Source organism: Echinops telfairi, unplaced genomic scaffold, assembly GCF_000313985.2.
Source record: "Echinops telfairi isolate 266 unplaced genomic scaffold, ASM31398v2 ScPeMD7_18;HRSCAF=68, whole genome shotgun sequence".
NCBI lineage: Eukaryota > Metazoa > Chordata > Mammalia > Afrosoricida > Tenrecidae > Echinops > Echinops telfairi.
The window spans coordinates 7377313-7388374 of record NW_022103915.1 but is presented as its reverse complement, the minus strand read 5'-3'; the positions used below and the strand labels follow the sequence as shown (position 1 = coordinate 7388374).

At 60.6% G+C, this 11062-nt stretch overlaps 1 protein-coding gene across 1 annotated transcript in view; it reads right to left on the bottom strand.

Annotated features, from left to right (window-relative positions):
* DYNC1H1 (dynein cytoplasmic 1 heavy chain 1) overlaps positions 1-11062 on the bottom strand; it is a 58023-nt gene that overhangs the window by 18282 nt on the left and 28679 nt on the right. Inside the window, exons 17-38 of the mRNA XM_030885054.2 lie at positions 10695-10850; positions 10467-10580; positions 10181-10291; positions 9886-10095; positions 9062-9208; positions 8793-8959; positions 8531-8704; positions 7866-8031; positions 7376-7564; positions 7090-7284; positions 5558-5840; positions 5171-5271; positions 4287-4446; positions 3537-3780; positions 3253-3436; positions 2819-3031; positions 1523-1761; positions 1273-1429; positions 940-1167; positions 612-842; positions 353-493; positions 18-251 (exon numbers count right to left, since the gene is read on the bottom strand). Coding sequence (XP_030740914.1) covers positions 18-251; positions 353-493; positions 612-842; positions 940-1167; positions 1273-1429; positions 1523-1761; positions 2819-3031; positions 3253-3436; positions 3537-3780; positions 4287-4446; positions 5171-5271; positions 5558-5840; positions 7090-7284; positions 7376-7564; positions 7866-8031; positions 8531-8704; positions 8793-8959; positions 9062-9208; positions 9886-10095; positions 10181-10291; positions 10467-10580; positions 10695-10850 — 4044 coding nt within the window. The remainder of the gene's footprint in view (positions 1-17; positions 252-352; positions 494-611; positions 843-939; positions 1168-1272; positions 1430-1522; positions 1762-2818; positions 3032-3252; positions 3437-3536; positions 3781-4286; positions 4447-5170; positions 5272-5557; positions 5841-7089; positions 7285-7375; positions 7565-7865; positions 8032-8530; positions 8705-8792; positions 8960-9061; positions 9209-9885; positions 10096-10180; positions 10292-10466; positions 10581-10694; positions 10851-11062) is intronic.

The following is an 11062-nucleotide window of genomic DNA, read 5'->3' as shown; positions in this document are numbered from 1 at the left end:
CCCCCGGAGACCCTCACCTCCATGTCCGGCAAGGCCCTGAGGGCACTGAAGAGCGTCATCGTCTTGCCGGAGCCGGGGGGCCCACACAGGACCAGGGGCTTGTGCTCCGCCAGCCAGGTGTAGAGAAGGGCCTCGTGGCGGACGGTGTCCAGGGTGGGCACCACCACGTCGGGCGCTGCCACCTTGTGCGTTTCCACCTCGATCTGGGGCACCTTGGACTGCCAAGGCGCCCACTCACCGCTGATGGAGACCTAGGGAGCGGAGGCCAGGTCACCACCGCCCACACGCCTCACCTGCCCACAGCCTCGCGCTCACGGCAAGGCACCAAGCGACCACTCCCGGGGCCACTCACCTCGTAGTCAATGATGGGCACATTGGGCGCCATGGGCAGGGGCACGGTGGTGATCCGGCGGATGTATTCGCCCAGCTCCGCCCTCATTTTCAGCCGACTGTCTCCAGACAGGGACCAGAGGATGGCATAGACCAGGTAGCGCTGCCGAGAGAGCAGTCATGCTTTGTTGACACAAAGCCTCCGTGAGGACTCGTCCCAGCACGCTGGCGCCCCCGCACCTCACTTCAGCCCCCAGGGGTGGGGTGGGGAGCGGCCAGACCTGGATGTAGCGCTCCAGCTGCTCAATCTGCATGGGGAAGTCGGGGTGGTTGGCGTTGTACTGCGCCACATTGCGGCAGGCCTGGTGCAGCATGGAGAAGAGCGAGCCCAGGCAGCGCAGCCGAGTCAGGTCCATGATGTGCTCCAGCTTGAAGGCGTGCTCCAGGGCCTTGATGACCAGCCCGCTGGACGTGAAGTACGGCTGCATGATGGTGGCTGCGTCCCTCTGGATCTGCAGGGGGCACAGGCCGCTTCAGGGGGTGCTCACAGGACAGGGAGATCCCCCGTGTGACAGCCATGTGACCCCGGAAAGAGACTGGGCGGCGAACCTGCAGCATCGGGGAGGCGGCCTCATCTCCCTCGTCCTCTTTGCCCTTGCGCAGGCGCTGCGCCTCGTCCTCCCCCTCGTCCAGCGGGATGCTGCGCAGGCGGGCCAGGAAGTTGTTGAAGATCATGTCGGTGCTCAGCACGTCCTCGCTGAACCAGACCATGCCGCAGCGCGACACAGTGGCCAGCGTGGCGTACTTCAGGTCCTGCACCTCGAACATGATCCGCACCTGTGGGGACAGCGTGCATCAGCTGGGGGGAGGGGGCGTACGGGACAGCAGCCTCTCAGATGCTCGGCCATCTGGGAGGGGGATCCCTGTGCCTCGGGCACCTACGTTGGGGGGCAGGCTGAGACGCTCCCCGTTGGGCAGAGTCAGCAGCTTGTTGTCATCCAGCACTGAGTTGAGGTTCTCCACCCACTCGGGGTCCACGTCCCCATCGAAGACAATCCACTGGCGCTTCTGCAGCTCGCCGCGCACGTTGTCGATGATCCTGGTCGGGAGGGAAGGCAGGCGCGCTGCAGGCTGGGCCCTGAGGCTCACCCCGTGCCGGCCCAGGCCCACCACTGGGTCCTCCCGGACTCACTTCCTCAGGACATGCGTGAAGAGCCCGTCGGTCCACTCCCTGGTGTTGGGGTCCAGGGTCCCGTAGAGGTGGTCTTTGCTGATGGCCTTGGGGTCGATGATGTGCGCAACACCCTCCACCCCCTCGAGCCGCTCCAGGGCCTTGAGGAGCACGCGCCAGGCCATGCTCTTCCCGCTGCCCGAGGGCCCCACCATCATGAGCCCGTGGTTGATCTGGGTGATCTGATAGAGCTGCAGGACCTGCGGGCGATAAGCCGCGCCTCAGCGACACGCACCGGGACCCTGCTCTGGGGCGACAGGGACCCTGCTCTGGGGCCGCTTCAAGGCGGCACTGGGACTGGAGGCATGCCGGGAAGGTTTTGGGCCAAGTGCTGGGGAGCGATTTAGGAAGCCAGGGAGGCCAGGACCAGCGCACAGAAGACGCCAACCAGGCTGCCCAAGCAGACGCAGTAAACCCTGTGTGTAAGGCAAACACACACAGACGGGCCCCTGGCTTCACCCAGCAGTCTCTTGTCGGACAAACACCTGGCTCGTGTGAACCCCACAGGTTCTGCAGATGAAGTTCACGGAGGAAGAAAAGACAAGAGAGCCGTCCAGAAGGCACAGACGGGCTGGGGAGCAGGTACGCTGCTGGCCTCCGGTACTGGACAGCCCCACACACAATGCTCAGACCCAAACGCATGTCTACCACACTCCGGGTTCTCAGTCGGCCACTCCACATTTTGGTAACCCTAGCTTTAGCGGACCAAGACTTTCCGATGGCTTTGAATCAGAATGGTGGTGAAAATAGCGATCACAGCAAGGACTACCAGGAAAGCAAACAAATCTGTCTTGGGAGAAGTACAACCAGAGTGCTCCTTAGGAGCCAGTGTGGAGCAACTTTGTCTCACACACTTCAGGCGTGTTCTCAGGAGAGAACACAGAGGACACGGCGCTCGGTGAAGCAGACCGGCAAACAAGGCAAAGACCAGCATCGCCTCAAGGAGGCGGACTGACACAGCGGCTGCAGCAAGGGGACAAGACAGCGGGACAATCGTGAGGCGGGGCGGGACTGGCTCTGCTCTGGCTGGAGTCGGAAGTGACTTGAAGGCCGTAGCCGATGCAATGACTGTGTGCTGGGCCTGCAAAAGACACTGCTAGCTGACGCCCACGGCAGATCTTCATGCACAGGGCACTGGTCGCCCTGGCGAGCTCTGTGTGCTGGGCGCTTCCTGCTGGCCCCGGCTGGCCAGCACGTGCCTGTACACTGAGGCCACAGGGTCTGCAGGGGCAGCCGCAACCGGGCGAGCGGAGTTACCTTTTCTACCCACATTCCGCCGACCTCCTCGCCGTCCCCATAGGTCAAGTACATCTCCTGACACACTTTCTTGAGCTCCTCTCGCAGGGCGGTCATCTCCCCGCGGTGGTACTGGACCCCGGGGAACACGTCCGACAGGAGGCTGAAGAGCAGTGGGATGTCCTCGGCCACCAGCTTGGGCACCATCGTCTCGCACACGCTCTGTATCAGGATCTGTGCGGAGGAGAGTGTGGACAAGGTCAGGGGCCGGAAGCAAGGCGCTTCACCAATGACGGCTGGACCGGCAACCAGCAGGGCCAGGGCTCCCTCCCATGCAGAGCACCCACTGCTGCTCCACATGTCTGCACGCACCCACTCGACTGAGGGTCCACTGGACAGCGAGTTCCAGTGGCCAGCACACGCGGGGCCAGGCTGGGACGCACAGGGGTACATACCTCCTGCTCGGGCAGGTTTTCCGCGATCTCCCCTTCGTCGACGACTTCGCCCCGCTCCTGCTTCTCCCGCTTTATCTTCTGGATCCGCTCCCTCTTCACGTTGCCGGCGCTCACCAGCACGCTCTTCAGGGCCCGCAGGCCGAAGTCATAGTGGCTCTGGGAAGAGAGCTGTTCGTCGCAGAGTCTGTGAAAACAAGACGGAGTTATCCCCGAGGGCACTGATGGAGCGCGATGGGGGGGGCGTGGGGGGGGCGGTTGGGCAAGCGGGGGCAGGGGCTGCTCACTTGAAGAAGGGAACAATCTTGTTGGCCAGCACCTCGGCGGTGCGGAAACCCTGGGAGTAGAGCATGACCTGGGCGATCAGCTGCCGGTCGGGCTTGGTCATGGCCAGGCTCCGGAACAGCTTCTTCAGGTTGTCGGGGAGGTTGGACCGGCCAGCGTAGCCGGGGTTCATGGTGATGAAGATGGCCATGTCCGGGCTCACCTTGACCTGCTTGTTGAGCAGCTCACAGGTGACGGGGGCAGAAGCTGTAAATGGCCGTGCCAGTAAGACTCGCTATGTTCCAACAGCACCCAGCACCCACCAGGCGGCTCCCTCGGGCTTCTCACCCGGGGTGGGGGTGGGGCTACAGCAGAGGCCTCACCCCCAGCCCGCAGTACCCTGGATCTGCACCACCAGATGCTGAAGCCCCCACCTCTGCCCCCTGCCGCAGTGACTGGTCGGGGAGCTGCAGAGACCTGACCGGCGAGAGAGGCTGGGGCCTCAAGGACATAAGAAGTGACTGGCCTGGGAAAATCTTGTTCTGTGGCAAACTCGGAGGGAGGGAAGGAGGGAGCACACCCCAGGGAGCATGGGTGGTGTCTGTCTGAAGGAAGGAGGACGTTCAGGGAGCATGGATGGGCTGTCTGTCGAGGGAGGACTGCTGGCCTGGGCTCTAACCTGCAGTGTGCAAGCGTGACCCTGCGCCCTGCCCTGCGTGAGGGGCCCCTGGAAGCCCCAGCCTCGCTCTTCCCCACCAGAAAGGGAGCCTTACTCTTGTCGCCGTTGGGGTTGGAGTGCTCGCGCAGCGCCTCCTGGATGCACTGCACCTGCTGGGACACGGCCGAGAGCATGCGCTCCTCCAGCCGGTTGAACTCGTCGAAGCAGCCCCAGGCGCCCACCTGGCAGAGCCCCACGAAGATGCGGCCCATCGCCTGCGAGGGAGGGAAGGAAGGAGGGCAGGGCCGTGAGCTGGCTCTGCCTCGGCCTTGGCTTGCATCCTGCCTCTGGGTGCTGCCCAGCCTCAAGCACCTCTTGTCTTCTACAAGGCCAGGCCCTGCCGCTTAACCTCAGGGGCTGGCAGTGAAGATGGGCCTGGTGCCCACGGAGGGGGAGCACTTGGTAACAGTAGTCATGAGCACCACACAGATGAGGCCTGGCCATGTTCCCCTCCTCGGCCAATAAGATGCCAACAAAACAAAACAAAATGCCGGCATGAGGGGGTTCAGCACCACGGGCGGCACTGGGAGATGGGACTTGCCCGACAGCTCTGAAGCCCCTGTACCATCAGCTTCATTCTTATTCTACCACCCCACTTCCTGTTGGTTACATCCCCTCTTCCATGTGGGGGTGCTCTCCCCAGGCATGGGTCCCAAACAGTTTTTCAGAGCATAACAAGAAACCGCCCATTAAAAAAAAATTAAAAACAAAATAAATGAACCTTCCGGGGGAAAGCCACCGGTCACACAGGTGGCCTTGTACATGGACCTCTGATGCCAGAGACCACTTAAGGGTAGGGGTGCTGGGGGCCTCAGAGTCCTGAAAGGCCTCCGAGGGACAGATGAGCCTCCCTGGACTACAGCCAACCACAAGATGCACTGCCCTCTCCTCCGGCCCTCCTAAGCACAGCACCTCGATGGCGCCCGTCAGGTGGCTCACCTGGAAATCGAAAGTCTCGTCACAGTTGAAAACCAGCACAAACCGTCCGAGCTGGTGGCCAAGAGCCTTGACTGACTCGGTTTTCCCAGTGCCGGCGGGCCCTGTGTTTCAAAGAGGAGCCGCTGAGCACATGCGCCCCCCCCCCACGGCCCCCCGGGAGCACGTCTGTAGCTCCCATAAAGTCAGTTTTTGTTTTAATTTTACACAACACACACGTTTAAGAGTCTGGACAGTGCACAGTATTTAGTTACGTTGTTTAGAGACACAGCCTAGGATGGGCGTGTTTCCTAACGGTGTGCTTCAAGTGCCCATCACACAGGCCAAGCCCCTAAACGGTCTGTTTTGTGTGTCTCCCCTCTCTTGGCCTGGGCCCGTGGAGTCACTTACCGAAGGGCGACCCCCCCAGCCTGGCCTCCAAGGCCTGGGTCATGGTCAAGTAGCAGCGGTCTGTGAGGGGGGTCTGCACCAGCTTGTCCTGAACACCCAGGTACTCGAAGCCGTAGTTGAACTTGGCATTAGCCATCTGAATGGACAGCTGCTGTAGCACATCTGTCTGCTTGGGGTCAAAGTAGAAGCGCATCTGGCTGAGCCACTCAAAGGACTTGGCGTTGTCGATCCTGCTTTTGATCAGGGATCGGGTGACATCTCTCTGGTGGACCAACTCGGTGATCTGGAGAGAGACGGAGGCGTTAAAAGCTGACCCCAGGAGAGCGGGATGAGCTGTCCCTCTCCCCCGCAGAACGGCAGCAACCGGAGAAACGGAAAAACAAGCTGGAACGCTCCCCATGGGCCCCGCTGGTGGCAACATCACGTGGCACAGACGTGGTGGAGCGCAGCTCGGCCAGCTGAAAGCAGAACTGCCATGTAAACCCTAGGTCTGTGCCGGAAGTGAAGGCTGGGCTGCACCCTCACACCCGCCCAGAGAGGAGACCTCCCAGGTGGCTATCAACACGTGCACGGGCGCACAAACGTGGTGCGAAGACCGTGGAAGGTTACTCAGCCATAAAAAGAAATCAACTTCTGGGCAGACGCAAACACTATGCGGAGTGAACAAAGCAAATCTGTGGAAACCCGGGGTGGAAGGGAGAGGGAACTGGGGACCTTTGTTTGGGAGGGAGGGAGGGGTGTCACTGAGCTTATGCTAACAGCGGCGGCAGCAGCACAGGTGAAAACTCTGAGCTGTGTCCCTAAACTTTAGTGGTGGGAGCTGGTGTGCGGGCGCCTGTTTTGGTGTGGACGTGTATTTCCACCACAAAAAACAAATCCACAATAGGCTGGTCTCATCAGGCCGCTAACCACAAGGTCAGCGGTTTGAAACCCCCAGCCACTCTGCGGGAGAAAGACGAGGCTGTCTACTTCTGTAGAGCCACGGTCTCGGAAACCCAAAGGGGCAGTTCCCCGTCCTACAGGGTGGCTGTGAGTCAGCATGGGCCGGATGGCAGCGAGAAACCACAGTGGCACAGCGTGTTCTCTGGACGTGACAAGGCTGTGAGACTCCAGTTGAAATTCTAGGCATCTTAACAGGGACTTTGCAGGATTTTCCCAAAAACAAAGTCCCTTTAGGAGACCACAGCAACGTGACCGGAACAGCAGAAGGACAGGATCAAGAGAGCTGTGGCCGAACGGCAACACAGTTTCACTGTGAACATCAACTCTACAGCCGGACAGGGGACTGTGCTCATGGCCCGGGACCCTCATGTGGATGCTGAGGCTGGCAGTAAGACACATGCCGGGCCCACAGCCCTCCCAGCTGCCCTGGTGTTCTGGAGGGGATGACGGGGAGAAGACAGGCTATGATCGAGGCTCTGGTATCCCCTCATCCGCCACACCTGTGGGTGCTGCCTCTCTCCCGATTCACATGCACTGCAAACACCTTGGAGCGAGCTCTCTCGGCCCCAATGCCGGTGGCCTGCACTCACCAAGTGCTCTAGCTTCCTCCTGCGCAGCGGGGGCTGCTCCATCAGCACAGAGTCAGCCAGCACGTTCAGGGTCACCTCCACGTTGCTCAGCACCGAGTGCAAAGGCGCCGCATCGCCGCCCCCGCCGATGCTGCTCAGGGCGGCCTCCACGTTCTCGGACCAGGCAATCTGGGCTGAGAGGACGACGAGCTGGGCCTGGGAGAAAGGTGAGACGGCGCCAAAGGTCCTGAGAGCCCAGGGCCCTGGCCTGCGTGCCCGCCCACCCACTCCACTGGCTGCACCATACCTGATACTTGTCTATCCACGTGATGTAGGTGCCGGGGTCAATTGATGTCGCTTTACCAAAAATCTCCACCTCCGTGACAGACTCAGCCAGCAGCTTGGCCAGGGTGACCCTCATCTCCTTCTCCACCAGCGTGAGCCACTCGTTGATTTTGGGGTGCTCAGTGATGGACACAGGCGTCTTAAACATGACCTGGAAGGAGCACAGGTCACCCGTGAGATGCACACACATCTGAGAGCCGTTTCGTAAGCCTCAAGGAACCCTGGTGGCCCTGTGGGTAGAGCTCTGGACTGCTAACCACAAGGATGGGGGTTCAAACCCACTAGCCGCTCGGTTGGAGAGCAAGGAGGCTGTCTGGCCTGTAAAGACTGGCAGCGTCAGGTGCAACACGGAGCTGCTCTCTCTGACCCGCAGGGTGGCTGGGGGTCAGCATGGGCTCGGGGGCAGGGGGACTGCCTTTGTCTCCCCAAGTCGCAACAACAACCGCAGCTACCTCCTCTCCTTCCCGGGACGAGATGCCTAAGACGACAGAGTTTTCCTCGTTCAGGATGATGCTCGAAACACCGGCAAACATTTTCTTGAAGTGTTTCTGTAACTTAGCCACATTCTTGCTGTTTCCAATGATCTCAAGCAAATCTTCGTCACCCACAAAATAGAACCTAAAATTTTAAAAGGGGGTTAAGTTGCCCAAACAGTCTATCAGACACAGAGCAGGTGGATGTGACTGGCTATCCCCAGCCAGAATTCCCCGACACCGGAATTCCGCCCAAGTCTTGGGGTCTCAGGAGAAGACACAGGTACGAAGCCCCAGGGTGCCTATGAGGGTCAGGGCATCCATCTCACTCCATGGGTTCTTTTTGCTAAGCCACCCATCCACCCAGGAGGAGATGCTGCGTAGAAAGCGGGCAGGGCACCACCAAACGTGTAAGAGATGCCGGCTGCCTGGCGTGTGGGGAGAGCTTCAATGACATCTAAAGACAGCCCTGAGGCGATCATCAGGGACTACTGGTCCCCACGAGGCCTCGATGCACGAAAGGGTCATCACATGGCTCACTGGCTAATGAAAGCCAGGACATGGAAACGGAGGGTGGGGGGCGGGGCCAGGGAGCCAACTGGAAAGCACTTGCACCTCAGTGCCTGCCAAGGCTGAACTCGTACCTGGGGAAAGATGACCGCTCCCGCTCCAGGTACTCGCCCAGAGCCTTCTGGATCTTTCCTAGCAGGTCTGCCAACCTTTCCAGGGACCGCTGGACCCCCTGGATGTTCAGAACGTCCATAACGAGGGGAGACTTGGAGACCTTTTTCATCAGAGCCAGAAACTCAGTGCTGATGCTGCAAATCCAAAGATAATGCCCATCAGGCCCCTGGAACAGCCTGGCCCCGGCTCTCGTCCACTTTGGGAACCGTGGCAGGCCCCTACCTCTGGAACCTCTGTGTCTCCACGGGCAGCAGGTTCTTGATGTCCGCGCTGCCCGTGAAGATGCCCTCCAGGTACACCCATCGCCTCTGCACGTCGATCCACACGTCAAAGAGGGCCATGATCCGGTTGAGCTTGTCTTCCCAGCTAAGAGCGTCCTCCTCAAAAACCTGGGGCAAACGGAGGAGCGGAGAGCCAGCGTCAGCAGGCATCTCGTCAGCCCCCGGCCGGGGGACAACCCCCAGGGATGGGCAGGGCGCCCTGGCGGGTACCTTGTAGTATGGCGAGAGCTTCATGGCGGAGACGCTGTTGATGTGCTCTTTGACCTTGTTGAAGAGGTCGTCCCAGCCTCGGATCAGGCGACACTTGTTCTGGTAGCTGACCAGGTCCAGCTCGTAGGCATTCCACACTTCTCTTATCTGAACAGGAGCAGAGGAGCAGCGTGCCAACCACGGTCACACAGGGATCGAGGGGCACGGGGACAGAATGAGCCACAGAGACAAGGCTCGCACTGAGAGGGAAGCCACACAGCGCTGTGCTGGAGGTGTGCTGTGGAGCCCCGGGTTACAAACTTCTGACAACATCTACTTCAACCAGTCTTGAAGCCAGAAGGGAGCAGCCCTGAAAAGTTGCTTTTGCATAGAACCCAGAATGGGACACGTTCCGGGGAGAGGCACAGCGAGGCCTCTCAGGATCCTCCAGCAGGAGACTAGAATGTGGGTGGAAAGACACACCCCCAGGGCACGGTCACCCCCATCTTTGACCAGGGCAGTGTTGCTTAGGACTGTGCTCAAAATCGGATAGCAAGAGGCTTGGTTGCCAAGCAACACGCCCCACCGCTCTACTGCTGTAAGAGGCAAGACCCTCCATTCTGGCTAGCTCTGTGTCATCGACACTTTTGGAAATCACAGACTGTTCTGGTCACTTGTCTCATCAGACAAATTCCTGAAGACAGCCAGGGAGGCCGGGAGCTCACTCGTGACCGGGCTCCAGGAGGCCTGCATCACAGTCAACCCCGACCCAAGCTGCCCTGCCCGCCCACCTCCCTCCCACTTCCGCAGGGCACAGCAGTCGCCGTCCGGCCGAGCACGAGTACCTGCTTCAGAAACTCCTCCAGTGCCATCTCCCCCTGGGCCACCAGGAGCACGTCCTTGACGATGGCCTCGTTCTTCTGCAGGTCCACGTCCCAGATCTGGCCCAGGGTCAGCTCGGACACCACCCAGTTCACGTGCAGCCTCTTCATCAGCTGCTTCCAGTGGCGGTCTTTGAGCGCCTCCGACTTCAGCTCGATCACCAGCATGTTGATCTGGGGGAGGGGGGACACGCGGTCAGTCACCCACTTGGCTGTTTCCAAGGATGTGTGTTCACATGCACACACACCACCCGCCTACCTTCATGTAGCCTTTCAGGAGCCTCTGCACAAACTCATAGGACGCGTATTGCCGCAGCCGTGCGGGGAAGTTCTTCAGCTGGTTCAGGAGGCCGTCCAGGCTCTGCCGGAGCTGCCCAAGGAAACAGGGTGTTACTGCTGGGGGTGGGGGTGGGGAGCGTCCCGGAGGGACACACGGAGAGCTCACACGAGTGGGGCAGCTCCTTGCTGACCGAGCTCCCAGGTAGTGGCTCGAGCTGCTGACCGGCACGTAGGGGACACACGGCAGGGGTCTACCCAGAACGCACCTTCCGGGGCTGCACAGACACCCAGGGCTGCTCCTTCATCTGGTCAATCTGCTCCCAGACCTTGGAGAGTTCTGACCAGACGCCTTTGAGGTCCTGCAGCTCTTCTAAGGCCACCTGCAGGGTAGGTGCACTGGGAGTCAGAAATCAGCCCGGGCTCCGGCGCGTGCTGCCCCTCAAGGGGAGAGCCGGCCCCAGCACCCCCATGCTCCCACCTGCACATGCTCCCACCTGCACACGCTCCTCGCTGCCGCTGAGGAGACCCGTGTCCGTCAGCTCCAGCGCCTCCTTGGCCTTGGCACACTTCTCTCGGTCGTCCTTGAGCCTGCCGAACTTCCCTTCGTAGATGGTGAGCGCCTGCAGGGCCTCCTCGGGGCGAAGGTTGCCCTGAAAGCCGATGGCGCAGAGTTGGAGCGTGGTCTCAGAGAAGGGGGCCGGGAAACGGGGTCCGTGACCACACTTACCCGTCAGCGGGAAATGGGGGTCCCTGACCACTTACCTCCTTCAGAGCTCAACAAGCTACGCAGCTGTGAGTGCTGCAGGTGTGAGTGACCGCAGGTGTGAGTGCCGCAGGTGTGAGTGACCGCAGGTGTGAGTGC